The 14,489-nt window shown below is 39.4% G+C and overlaps 1 protein-coding gene across 5 annotated transcripts in view; it reads left to right on the top strand.

Moving 5' to 3' along the window:
- The window catches only part of SNX10 (sorting nexin 10), a 73,394-nt gene that overhangs the window by 49,070 nt on the left and 9,835 nt on the right, over window positions 1-14,489 (top strand). For 2 of the 5 annotated variants that reach the window (XM_027102346.1, XM_027102345.1), the window contains exon 3: window positions 11,095-11,181. The exons of 2 other annotated variants lie outside the window; for them this stretch is intronic. In XM_027102346.1, coding sequence (XP_026958147.1) covers window positions 11,095-11,181 — 87 coding nt within the window. Of the gene's footprint in view, window positions 1-11,094; window positions 11,182-14,489 lie in introns of those variants that run through there. One more of the 5 variants, XM_027102350.1, reaches the window with a different exon arrangement.

The following is a 14,489-nucleotide window of genomic DNA, read 5'->3' as shown; positions in this document are numbered from 1 at the left end:
CCAGGCAAACAAAGATACTCTTGTCAGGCAAGACATTCCAGGGGCCTAGAGATCACCTCCCAGAAGCCAAGGGCAGAGGATAGACCTCCTTTCAGGTAAGCTGAATGCTTCACTACACACCTGTATTGGCCTGAGAGCGGAGCTGTGCTGACAGCCGGCACTGTTCCAGAGGCACATTTTAAAAATTGTTCTTGGGGGGAGAAAGCTCCCCATGAAAGCAACAAAGACGTTTTTCCAATGAGAAGCTTTTTTTTTTGGCTGGTTTAATCACGATTTTTAAAGTTCATTTCAGTTAATAAAAACTAGACACAGACTTTAACCAACTGCATAAAGAAAGCATTATATTGACCTTACAAGTCCTTTATTATAACTAATTATATAATAATAATATAACATTAAGCAGTTTTAAACTGGAAAGTCCTTCAATTGAAAAGGAAAATGCCGTTAAGTTGAGAAAGGGGTATAATGCCCAGAAATATACTTGAGTCTCTGTCAGCAAGGAATAAGCACAGCAAGACCAGATTCTGGATGTACCGTAACATACTACTGTCCATCACATATCAATTCATTTTCTATGTGTGGCCAGAATTTCTTGGTTTCTCTTACGTTGCTCTTAGAACAAAGTCCACACTCCTCAGTGTGGTTTCCAAGGCCCTGTGTGATCCGACCCTGCTTCTTTCCCCAGGCTCCTCCCGCTTCTCCCTCCACCCAGTGCCCTTCTCACGCCTTATTCTGGAAACTTGATTGCTCTGTGTGCCCTGGGCCCCTGGGCTTTCACAGAGGTTTTTCCCACTGCCTGGAATAATCTCTCTCCCCAGCCTTCACACCACCTTGACAGGCTGACGACTCCTTATCTTTCAGGCCTCAGCTTAGAAGTCAAGGAGGGGCTTTCCTAAAGCCTCAATTATCAAGATATTTTTATCTCAGCAGCTACCCCATCAGCACCCTGTAGTTAATGCCAGTTAGAAGTGGAGGAGGTTTTGGTTGAGCCTTTAAATATCCTAGTGGCTGGTGGTGGTTTAGTGGAAAATAATTCAAGTCCCACCTAACTGCATATATCAAGGCTGAATGCAATATCCCTGATTGTTCTAGAATCTAGACCAGGGGGGCAGTGTGTGTGTAAGCCCTTTGCACTTGGTGCCCACAGGAGACATTGCTAATTAATCGTAAGGTTGACATGTGAATTGACACCCAGTTACCATCCTTGTTCAAGATGCAAATGGCCCAGGACTGACATCTTGGTTCTACCTAAGCTGGTAGTGCCAGTTTAGAAGTTTGGTAAAAATTTTTTTTTTAAGATGGGGGGGTAGGGTGGGGAGTCGATTGCAGTCTCTCTTGTTAAAATAGCTTTATTACCGCAATAAATCTAGAGAGAGGAGAACAGGGAGGGAGAGGCTCCCTTGTTAGCTAAACATGTTCCATTTGCACATTGGTTTGAATTCCCACGAGAGCAGTATCCGTGCTGATGGATCTTCCCCGTAAAAAGGCCTTGGCATCAGGCCATTGTAAAATTAAAATGAATTCAGATTCATTCATGCATGCCGCTTTAATTTACAATTAAAATATTATGGTTACATATTTTAATAAGAATAATTAGGTGGACCCAACTGAATCAACTCTTCTGTTTAATGAGACAGAACCCGGAACCCTAATGAAAAGGCAGGTGGCTGTGACAGGAAACGCGTTTCAGACGGCGTCTTGTGTGGAGCCAGGCATTTTCGTTCTCTTTATATTCTAACACCCGGAATGAACAGGTTGATCTTCCTGCGTCACTAAGGACCCTTGGCTTCAGCCACATTGAGCTCATCTTATGTGATATGTAAATAAGCAGTTTACACTCTTTCATGGAGTCTGACATTCTGGCCCCTCCAAGGAACTGTGTTTGTGTCTCTGCCCAGGGCTTGCTTGGTGTAAGTGGGATAGTCCTACATATGTGATGTGACTGGAAGGGTGGGCTGAAACCTCTTTTCTCTCTGTGTGTGTGTGTGTGTGTGTGTGTGTGTGTGTGTGTGTGTCTCCCCAACTCTCCTGGATCATGATGGCTGAATTCTACCTTTAGAGATTCATACCTTTTGTATAAGAGTTTTTTCTCCTTCAAAATGTACATACTTGGTATTGGATATAATGGCAATTAGCATTTATTGACACTTGAGTGACAGTAAATCTACAACTCCGTGGCAGGAGATACCTTGAGTGGAGCAGAACCAAGTGGGCCCAGGACGGTTCCAGGCACCGTGAGGACCCTGCCACACAGGGCCCTACAGGGAGAGATGGGAAGGATGTGCTGCTGTTTTGGACGTGTTGGCTCTAAGCTTAACATTTAAGTGTTCAAGATACACTTACACTGATTGATGGTAACATTTTGGGCTTGCTCTAGGAAAGCATGGTTTTAATATTGATTTCTGATTGGAAACTGACTGAGCTGGGACCAGTGAGTAACATCAAAGGATATCCCATAAGCAACACCTCCACCTGGTGTCCTGCGATGCTGGGGACTTCGAAGGGAAGTGACAAGACAAGACCCTTTCCCAATCCCCAAAACTCAATTTGTTCTTCCTTCCTCCTTTCCTCCCTGCCTATGTGACGTGATGTAATAATAGGGAAAACTGGGTATGGGATACATGGGAATTCTCTACTGTCTTGGAACAATTTTTCTGTATATTTAAAACTGCTCTAAAACAGTTAGTTTTAAAACAGATAACATTGAATTATACGTGCTCACACATAAAGATTTCTAAAAGACTGTGCAATGAATAAACCAAGGTACAAAACAGTATTTACAGTGTGCTCCCATTTGCATTAAAAATTATATATACATGTATATACACACACATATATATACATATATGTGCCAATTATGTGTATAATAGAAGAAGTATGTAAAAGTCCTAGATAGGCTGAAAAGAAACTGGAAGTCCAGTAGGAGGGGGACTTCATTTTCAGGGTGTTCTCATCTGTACTTGAAATGATCTCTCTCTCTTTCTTTAACCACATACATATTTTATTTTTATAATAATGAAAAAAATCTTATTTTTCAAAGGTAGATAAGTATTGGGATGTCATTATGTTAACGGTGTCAGTACCTGTTGAACTCATGGTTAATGCTTTCAGATTCATGTTTCTGATTTACTTTCGTTTTCAAGTGCCACATGTGTCTCTTTTCATAAAGCAGTCCCCTTGAGATGACCTCTTCCCTTCTTCCCTTCCTCCCTTCCTTCTCTTCCTTTACTGGTTTTAACTTTTCATTATAAATTTTAAACATACACAAAGTAGAGAGACTAATATAATGAGCCCTTATGTACCTGGGGGTTCAAGAGTTAACACGTTATTAATTCATGACCAGGCTATCGCCCCACCGCCACCCATTCCCTCCTGCTACCACACAGTGAATTATCTGAAACGAATTTTAGGCATAGTGTAATTTCATCTGTCAATATTTTAGTATGCATTTATAACAAATGACCCTTCTTAGAAACAAACGACATTATCATACCTTAAATAATTAACATTAATTCCTTCATATCATCAAATAGTCAGTGTTCAAGTCTCCCTGATTACGTTGAAAAAAAAATTGTATATTTGGTTGTTCTAATCTTGATCCAAATAGGAACTACACATTGCATTTTGTTAATATATTGCTTAAAACCTCTCATTCTGCCCATTTTCCCCCTTGTGCAATTTATTTGTTGAAGAAACTGCATCTTTTGACCTATAGATGTTTTCACATTCTGGATTTTGCTGATCGTGTCCTTGTGGTGTAGTTTAGCACAGGTTGGTAATTATTTCTTGTTGTAAAAGATGAGTGTTTTCCACTAATGTATTATGAAATACAAAAAGGTAACTCTCCTTAATTCTGGACACTGCTTGTGTAAAGAAACTCATAACATCCTGAATTATTATAAGTCATGTAAAAGGCAGGCCTAGTTGAATTTCACTCACAGCTATATATCGCGACGTAATAAAAGCTTTCTTAAAAGTCATCGTTCAAAACTGCCAGGGAACGGCATTTAAACACACTCCAAGCTATAAAGTGACAAGAAACATTCCTTGGAGGATGTCTTTTAGGTTATTTGTCATAAATATTATTAGGAAATAAAGGAAGGTTGCTTGATACATTCCTTCTGCCTTTCAAGCATGTTATTTGTAGAGAACGTAGTGTGTGTGAAAGGGGCTAAATTTTAGTTTTGAGATTGTTATGTGGGAGCCCTGGATAGAACCCTGGTGAATAAGACATTGGTTAAATGTCAGTGCCTCGCTCAGAACCAGGACTCAATGCATTTTAATTGAATGAATGAGTCTCCAGTTCAAATACATAAACATATAAAATGGGTATATACTTTGGAATAGATAAAAACGGCCTGAGAAAGTGAGCATAAAATGAAACAAGTTTTCATTTTTGTGGTAGAAGATTCTCATCAAGGCTATGAAAAACTAATACTAACACCTAGAGATTCTTTGTTTGTTAGCTTTTGTCTGTACTCATCTTTTTGTAATAAGAATAAATATTTTTACAGTCAGCACACAGTTATGTTTACTGTACTATAAAAATAGAAGAAACTGTGATAGGTATGTAGTGACATATCACTGTGGTGTTAATTTGCATTTCCCCTAATGGGTAATGATCTTGAACATCTTTTCATGTGCTTGTTTGCTATCTGTATGTCTTCCTTGGTGAAATGCCTTTTCATGTGTTTTGCCTATTTTCTAATTGAATTCTTTGTTTTTTTTACATGTTGAGTTTTGAGAGTTCTTTATGTATTCTAGCTACAAGTCCTTTGAGGGATGAGTGATTTGCAGATATTTTCCAGCCTGTAATTTTTCTTTTCAACCTCTTCACAGGAGGTGCAGAGCAAAGCTTTTTAGGTTTGGCGAGGTCTAATTTCGCTCTCTTTCCTTACGTGGATTATCATTTCGGTGTCAAGTCTAAGAACTCTCTCTAATCATAGGTCGCAAAGATTTTCTCCTATGTTTTTTTCTAAAGGTTTTATGGTTTTATGTTTCCATTTAAATCTACGGTCCATTTTGAGTTAATTTTTACGTAAGGGGCAAAGTTCAGGTCAGGATTCCTCTTTTGGCCTGGGGATGTCCAGTTGGTCCAGAACCACTTGTTGAAAAGGCTATCTCTCCTCCATTGACTTGTTTTTACACCCTTGTCTAAAATCAGTTGGGCATATTTGCATAAGTCTATTTCTGGGTTTTCTATTCTGTTCCATTGACCTGTGCCCCTCTACCCATACCACACTATCCTGATTACTATAGCTGTATAGTAAGCCTTAACATAAGGAAGAAGGATTCCTCCCACTTTATTCTCTTTCAGGATTATTTTGACTATTCTAGGGTCTTTTCCTTTCCATGTAAATTTTAGAATAAGGTCAGCTGTGTCTTCAAAAATCTGGCTGGGATTTTTACAGGAATTGCATTAAACTTATAGATCAATTTGAGGAGAATTTATCTCTTTACTATGTTGACTCTTCCAATACATGAACACAGTATAGAATATACTTACACAGATATATACAAAGAAGTATATACTTCTTCGATTTCTTTCAATAGCATCTTATAGTTTTCAGCATACAGAACCTGTACATCCTTTGGTTTTGAATCTTCTTTATAATCAGTTGGTTAATTCTCAGACATTTCATGAGCACTTACTAATGAGTGCCAATACTGTGCTTGGTGCTAGAGATATAAAAATGAAATACAAGGCCTTTGAGAAGCTAGTGGGACAGAGTTTCAGAAGAACATGTTGTTTGAATTGATGTTTTAGCGAATAGCAAGAAAATAATTTTTTTCCCTCCAAAATAATGCACTTTGGTGAAATTGGAAATATAGTGAAATCGGAGATTTATTATTTATTGTTAAAGAAACACCCAGTAGAACATGTTTGAGAGCACAGGCTTTGGAGCAAGGCAGACCAGAGTTTGAAACCTAGCTCAGTCTGTTGGCCATTTGACTTTGGGCCAGTTGCTTAAGCTTAAGAAGTCTTATTTTTCTTATCTGTAAAAAGGGGGGTGATAGGGTGATAATATTACTGACCTCTTAGGATTGTCGTAAAGATTAAAGGAAAACATGTATAAAACACTTACCACAGTGCCTGGCACATGCACATGCCTTGTTCAGTATGGTTATTTTTATTGTTGATTTATTCTCATATATCAGGGCTAAGGAAAAAAAGACGAGGTAGATGGATAAATGGATAAAGGTTGAACCTGGGGTGGGAGTTGGGGAGGGAAGGGGGTACACTGAAATTGAAGAGTGGTTATTATAAGGCAACACAGGAACTAGACTTTCAAAGAGTACAGTTCTCTTTCTTCAGAAGTTTGTTTTCACATGGAGAACAGTAGGGATCAGTTAGCTTAAATTTTTAATTCTACTCTGCCTGATTTCTTCCTTCATACTAGATATAATCATTAGGCCCAAGAAGTCATTAAAGTGTTTAATAAGGTTATTAAATTGACTAACTGCTGCTACTGAAGCAATTTTCATAGGAAATCCATACGATTCTAGTTATGGAACTTGGAGCTGTCCTTTGTGGCTGACAGGCTGTCAACATTCCTTTGAAGGATGGTGGGCAGCATCATGAGGGATGCGTCTAATTAAGACATTACAGGTGAACCTTGGCTTCCTGGGTGTGCTATTCGTAGCTGGAAGTATCGTGAAACTTCACTAATTCCTACTAATTGCAGATTGGGGGAGGGAGGCCCATCTGAATTATAGAATATTTTAAAATAAATGTACTTTTATTACTTTCAAGTATATATTTTAACTCCAACTACACAAACAAATCGTTGTCTGGTACAAGTCTTAGGGGACTCAAGTTATTGGTGCTCTCAGAATGATTTTCAATTATTTCTACGTAAATAGGTGCTTCTGGAGTTCTTTAGGGTGCTTGAAAACAGTTGATTCTCACAGACCTTAAACATTGCTCTTGTAGCCACGTGCTGTTAATTGGCACACCCTTAGAGGAAGGGGTTTGTTAAATTAAGATAAACTTTAGACCAGCTGCTAAATAACATCATTAATTCATGGAGTCCAAGAACCCAAGTGGATGAGGTTTTTATTTCAGTTGAAGTTTGATCTCATCTTTTTTTTTCCCTGAAGCCAGTTCATTTATTCCTGCAGACATGCATTTATTCATTAAATGATATTAATGGACTGCATTGGGTGTGCCAGGCGCTCAAGTCATGCTGGACAGCCTAAGCTACCCTAAAGGAGCTTAGCATCTAGTGGAGGAGGCCTGCAGGTCATTACAGTGCAGTAAGGCATGGTGAAGAGGGAGGATGCCCAAGGTCTGCCCAGAGACAGTAGGGGCTTGGAGTAGAGTCAAATTAATCAGACTGGGTGAATCTGAGGATTTCCAGAGGAATTCCAGAAGGATTTCTAGAGACTGAGTTGCCTTTTGAAAATGGATTGGAGTTAGCAGAAAATAAAAGAAAGAACCAGATGATGGCGATGAAGGAAAAAGCAGAAACTGGGGTGAGGACAGCAGTGCAGGCAGAGAGAACAGCATGTTCAAAGGCGTGCAGGTGTGAAATTGCATGCTGTGTATGGGGATGTAAGCTTCGCCTTTGGAGATTAGGAGAGTGAAAAATCATGAAAGGCTATATTGTGCTAACTACAGAGTTTGAACTTGGTCTTGAAGGTTATGGGGCAGGTTTTGTAGGATTTTCAGCAGGAAAATGACACCATCAGATGTGTGCTTTGGAGCCATTCTTGTTTTAGTGTGGGGTCTGAATTACGGGCCCAGGGATCAATTAGCAGCCCATGCATTAATGTTGGGCAAGCAGTCCTTGGGTCAAAGCACTCACAGAGGGAATAGAGTTGTGGGTGGGTCAAAGAAGGGTGAATCTGGAGGACGTGGTCAGTGAGTCAGATAGAGAAGTCTGGGGACTCTGGGTTTCTGGCTGGGGTTGCTGGGGATGAGATGAAGAGGAGGATGTGGGAAGGGCGTGGATTCTTTGTGCTTGTGGGATTTCCCAGTGAGCTGTCTAGGCAGAAGCCTGGATACGTGGGGAGATGCCTGGACTGGGATGGAGAGAGAATCATCAGCTCACGCTGAGCACTTGAAACCATATGTTCGGATGAGGTCATCCTGGAATCCTAACAGGATGTGAAGAACAGCAGCCTGGGATGGCTCTCAGGGCAACAGCAACGTTGAAGGGAACGAGAAGGAAGAAAGTTCGCCATTTCGCACTTCAACCAAGTTAAAGATTTTCAGGATTGAAAAAGCGTTTGCAGCCTTAGCTCCACAGTTAATGTTGAGCGTTCATTTAAAGTGCATTGCTGTGTTCTTAGGGGATTCTTTTTCCAGCATGGCTTTAGAATATGTTTTCAACATATCTTTCCTACATAAAGATTAGTCATAATGAGTAATAAGAATGGTACAATCCAAGAATTACAATCCACTAAGATGAGGAAAGTAGATTCTTTAGTGTAGAATCTACAGTGTTCATTAGGATGTTCATTCCTTTTACACATTTCATGAGGGGCCTGCTCCAAGCAATTTCTGTGAAATCTTTAGGTCACTCTGCCTTTCACTGAGAAATGACAGTATTAAAGTGTTTGCAACTAGGTTCTTAAATTAATCAATTTTTACTTAAAAAAAGGTAGACATCTGGATTAGCTTTTCTGAATTGCTTATTGCCAAGGTCTATGGGAAGACCTCTGTGCTCTGGGTTTATAAGCATTTTCCTTTCTACGTAATAATCGTTGACTTTCATGTAGCACTTAATGAAAATTTTCCCAGTGCTCTCACAGGTATTTTTTAATTTGATCCTCCTAACCAGCAGTTGAGATGGGCCGGACAGGCATCATTCCTATTTTCCTGATGTAGAAGCGGAGGCTCAGTGGATAAGTTCATAATTTAGGAAGTAAGTGAATCAGAATTTACCCCTGGTCTTGTGACCACAATTTCAGTGCTCTTTCCATGAAAAGGGACATGTTACTCAAAGTGTAGATGTCAGTAGTTAGACAGTAGCGAACAGATACAGGGGAAAAAGTCCTGATTTTTTTGAGAACTATTTGTCATTACTACCATCTTCAATTAATAATATGTTGAGTGTTCAAGGGGTCTGTGATGCTGTGGTAATTGTGGACTTTATAATTTTAGTTCAGAAACCTTTTTTTAAATGACAGGTTTGTAGAAAATTGACAAATGCATTTCTTTGTCTTCTCATTTTTGTTTTACCTGAGTGGAGGCCCACTATTTCAGTAACAGGTGCATATCTTCTACTGTTAATATGGAACATTGAGCTGTTGGAAATATTTAATTTCCCCTGTGGGATATTCAAGAACTTCTGCCTCTCCAGTGGAAAAGTGGAACTGCCAGCACCCTGGGAGGGAGTGTGGCTTACATGTGACCTGATGACTAGCAGCCTTCTCCCTTAGGCTGGCTTAACGGGGGTAGGATAACCTTGTCAGCCCTTGTCAACATTCTCCCTTGCCCTGAGTGTGCTGGGGGCATTTGGAGGGTTAGATGTGGTCTACCCTGGATTCTGGTCTTCTCTCCTATTCCTGACCTATTTGTCCTTCTGTTCATTGATTCATTGGTGATTGATTCACTCTTTCTAAGAATTATGGATGTGTGAAAAGCACTCTGGGAAAATGAGTTACACACAGACACACACACACACGCACACACACGCACACACACGCACTAAGGGCAGGGTGCCTGGGTTCTGTTTCATTTCCACCTCTGGGCAGGATCTACTTTACCCTGACCCAATCACACTATATGTAAGAGGGCTTCTTACTAACAATTGTCTTTACAGTCCCTCTTATAATTTAGAATACGCTTTTAAGAAAAAATGGCCAAAACGTTTAGAGTATTGTTATATTGTTGTCTTGTTTTTATTGTCTGTCTTCTAAATGACTTTAAAAATACATAATGAAAAGATTTTAAGATAAGACTTTTTGGAACATTAGCTCATCATCCCTGTATATATACTGAGGGCAAGCAGTGGGGCAGAAGTGTTCAATGCAAGAGCAAAGCATTACTTTAGAAGGTGAACTTGATAGGTGGCAAAAGCGATTTAAGGGAATGTGGACTATTTTTCTCCTTCTCTCTTAATCCTCTGTCCTGAAAAATTCTCATTTTATTATCTGCATAACAGAATGGAGGTGCTCAGTCCAGAAAACCTCATGATCTTTTTTCTTCTGCTGCTCTAGAGCGCTGACGGCCTGCTTTTCAGATGTGCCACAGCAAAGCAGTAAGGAATGCCTCAAATTTCAGCCCTGAAGTCTTTTTTCAAAACAAAAAGTTAAAATATTTAAAATGAAATTCAGTTAGCAATGAATTGTTGTGCCAAACATAACACTTTTTTTGTGGTACGTTTTCATATTTTAAAATTGAGCTGATTTAATGAAGAGCACTTTAAAAAATATTGTATTTGAAATTTTACCCCCATTTCCTGTTCTTACTATCTTTAAAAAGGAACAAAATGATCTACTTTGTATTTTTTTTAACTTTTCTAACTCTTATCTATAACATGAGGTTGTTATGAAGATGAAATGATTAACTACACGGGAAGGTATATTTTAAAAATAGAAGAGGGTGTCAAAGGCGCTCATCTTTCTGTTACTAAGTTAGTAGTGCTTATTCTCAGGAAGTTGGGGTGCACACACAACGTCATTTTCAGCTCTCCTTGCTTGCTTTTCACATGGCCTTTGTCACTCTTTCTTGTGTTCTAGCAAGTGATTTAGCAGGCAGGGCCTATAGTTTTAATTCAGAGAAATGAAGAAAGTAAGAAATGACCACTTTTACAACTGGATAAAAATGTGAACCTATTTTTCATGATGCAAAATTAAAAATCAGTTTTAGAGTATCTGTTCTTATTGTCTTCACATAACCTGTAAAACTATCCAAAAGTGCACCCAGCTCGGTTTTGCGTTATTGTAAAAATTCCATTTGTGGCAACAGCGTTTTTTTAGACTTCCTGTGGTGCTTGATTCATTAACTTCTTGTTTTTTAAAGGATTACAACCACATCGGTTAAAGTTTATTTCAGTTTTGTTCTTGTACAGTCATTTCTCTCAGCCCTTCTTAGCCCTACTTGCCATTCTGAAACCTATTTCTTTGCTTGTGATGCCTTTACAGGAATTTGTAAGTGTTTGGGTTCGAGATCCTAGGATTCAGAAGGAGGACTTCTGGCATTCTTATATTGACTATGAGATATGTATTCATGTAAGTATGCCGTCAGTAGTCCATAGAAATCACAGTAATTTTTAGGTAGCATACATTTGATGGGATACTATGATATACTTATAATTGAAATTTATAAAAAATTTTCTAATTCAAAGAACTGAATTTGAATGATTACAATTAGTGCTTGTCTCTTAAATGAAGTAGTACGATGGTTCCTAAAGTTGTTTATTTGAATTCCTTATTGTACCTTTGTTAATATTTTAATGTTTATTGCCTTCATGTATGAAGATATGAATACATCTAAAATTCAGAAAGAGTTTTTATAGCTCATTAATGGTATGTCTTTATGATCTCTTATAGCATATTTCTGGAGACTATATTGCCTGATAAATCTTAGGTTTTGAGAGGATGTAGTGTTCTCTGGAAAAGAGATGTGCAGTGTTTTATATGTAGAACAGGAAAGTAGGAAATGAATATATGGAATTATTTTGCCTTAGTCTCAATTCTGAGTAATTAAGATAAGTAAATAACTAGAAATGATTTACTTTACTTGGAAATAGTACTGTATCATAATCTCTTGAACAGTGTTGTGTGGTGTGTCGCCTCCTCTGATTATCTTGAATGAGGGTCAGCAATCTTTTTCTGTAAAAGGCCAGGTAGTAAATATCTTTGGCTTTGTGGGCCATACAGACTCTCAAAATTACTCAGCTCTGTTGTTGTAGGGTGAAAGTAGCCATAAACAATACATAAATGAATGAGTGTAATTGTGTTCCAATAAAAATTTATTAGTGAAGACAGGTGGCGGCTGGATTTGGCCCACAGGTGTATATAGTTTATTGGCCCTTGATCATGAAGATAGTCACTTCTTTTGTGTAATTTAGTCCAGACTTTTCTTGAGAGCATAGAAATGGGCTCAGATTTTATCTGTGACTCTGTATAGAACAGGTGAGATAAAATTTAGGCATCCTTTGATCTTCACATTGTTAATAGCTACATTGGTATATTGGGTACCCAGATACCACCCACAAAACTTCTCTTTTTTCTCCTTTCTTCCCTTTTTTCTTTCAAAGTTCCCCAACTTGGAAAATAAAGTAAAAACTCAGAACTGCTTTCTTTGATGATTGTGTTGAAGCCCATGGCCAGGGTACGCCTTGTATTTTGATTTTGTTTTCGTTTTACTCCTGAGGTCACACCAGATATGCATTCTGTGTGGAAAATTATAACACAAGTATGTAAGACTAAGCATTTGAAAACGAAATGAAATTCTTTAGTTGCCTTTTGACTCCCTCTAAAAAATTTGTGGGTCCTTATGACACACTTTATAGTAGGTATGAAATTTCATTATCTTCAGGGAGTTAATGAAAGTATAGATCCTTCTCTTCTACATAAATAATATGATGTGAATTCAGAAATGTCCATCTAAAACCAGAAATAATGGGTTCCACACATGTTATTTGGTGGCGGCTCTGGTGTTTCTCTGAGATGCTTATAAATTGACAAGGAATAAATGTTCTTGGCTTGATAGATAGCAGAAGCAAGCAACTAGATTTAGAGGAACTTGATAAATTAGTGATCTCAGTGTAGCCTGATCCTGAAGAGGCTTCTACCTATTGTTGTACGATTAGGAATGGGTGGGGAGACTGGAGAGTTCTTGTTACCCTCATTTAGATGCTGTACCCATAGAGCTTTGCAGGTAGAGAAGCTGGTGTTTAACGCACTTAAATTAACCTCAAGGGAAATGATACCAGGCAACTCCGAAGTTGTAGCATTTACTTGGAATTTTAAACTAGTGGACTGTCAAGGTGGGTAGTCCTTCATATATCCTCTCCTGAGCTTGTCCTGCAAATGAAGGACTTATAGATAGACCTTTGTCTGGTGTAAGCACCAGATGGATCTCCAGTTATTGCATGCACAGTGATTCTGAGCAGAGAAATGAAAGGCAGTTGAACTGAACTCCACCTCTGCCTGAGGTTCAAGAGGCCCTGCAGTGGCCTGGTCCTCTCTGGGGAGAGAGCACTGAGAGGATACTCACCCAGACCTTGTTAGGGCACGAATTCTGGAGTAAACGGCCTGCTGCCTGAGTCCCTAAGGGTCACGTTAGAGGGAGGCCCTGGTGTGCTTTGAAATCCACACACACAACATTATTATTATTTTTTTAATAAATTTATTTTACTTATTTATTTATGGCTGCGTTGGGTCTTCGTTGCTGTGTGCAGGCTTTCTCTGGTTGCGGGGAGCGGGGCCTACTCTTCGTTGCAGTGTGCAGGCTTCTCATTGCGGTGGCTTCTCTTGTTGCGGAGCACAGGCTCTAGGCACGCGGGCTTTGGTAGTTGTGGCACGCGGGCTCAGTAGTTGTGGCTCGTGGGCTCTAGAGCACAGGCTCAGTAGTTGTGGCTCACGGGCTTAGTTGCTCCGCGGCATGTAGGATCTTCCCGGACCAGGGCTCGAACCCGTGTCCCCTGCACTGGCAGGCGGATTCTCAATGACTGCGCCACCAAGGGAAGTCCCACAACGTTAGTATTGTGCCACGGACTCCATCCAGTGCGTTTGCTGCCATATCGTCCATGACAGGATTTAGGCCAATAAGTATTTTGGGGGCAAGTCTCTTAACCTCTCTGCATCCTGAGGTTCTTTGAATTTTAGGAAGTTCAGGAATACCAGGAACTGTGCCATACATTTCATGGGAACGGTTAGGAACTAATGTACACCATCCCTGACACTTTCCAAGGAAAACAGCGGCTGGGTGCTTATTAAGTGGTAGGTTGATAACAGTTTTTGAAATGATATAAATCTTGGGGGCAAAACAATTTCCCATTTGGCAGTGTAAAGATTATGAAATAGAATTTTGAAATTAATAGGTAGAATAGAGATCTTCTTACAAAACCAACAGACACATAAGCCAGTCTCTGGTTTTACAGAAAGGAGAAACACACATATTTACCAGCCTTGTGTTTACCCAAAGGAGAAGCATTGCTGTTTTGCTTTGGGTAGGGACTCTGAGGGTGGCTTTTTCTAAGTTTGCCTTAAGGTAGCTGGAAGGAAACCAATGTCCAGTAACTAATAATACTATTAAGAGATAACATTTGCCATGTGCATATTATCAATCCTAATAACAACAACCCTGTGAAATTGGGATGTACTATTTCATCCCCATTTTACCATTCAGGGAACTGGAGTTGAAGTGACTTGCCTTATAGCAGAGCCAGGACTAGAATTTGGGTCCTCCATGCACATACTCGTCCTGTGCACCACATGTCTCTTTTTACTTGATCACGCTTCCTTGCACATCTAAGTAGAGAAGGGAAATGCTGAACTCTTGTTTAAAAGTGATTTCAGGATTCTGGGTG

Source organism: Aethalodelphis obliquidens, unplaced genomic scaffold (assembly GCF_003676395.1).
Source record: "Aethalodelphis obliquidens isolate GAN/ISIS:26980383/991018 unplaced genomic scaffold, ASM367639v1 scaffold5, whole genome shotgun sequence".
In the NCBI taxonomy this organism is placed as follows: domain Eukaryota; kingdom Metazoa; phylum Chordata; class Mammalia; order Artiodactyla; family Delphinidae; genus Aethalodelphis; species Aethalodelphis obliquidens.
This window is presented reverse-complemented; position numbering and strand designations above follow the sequence as displayed.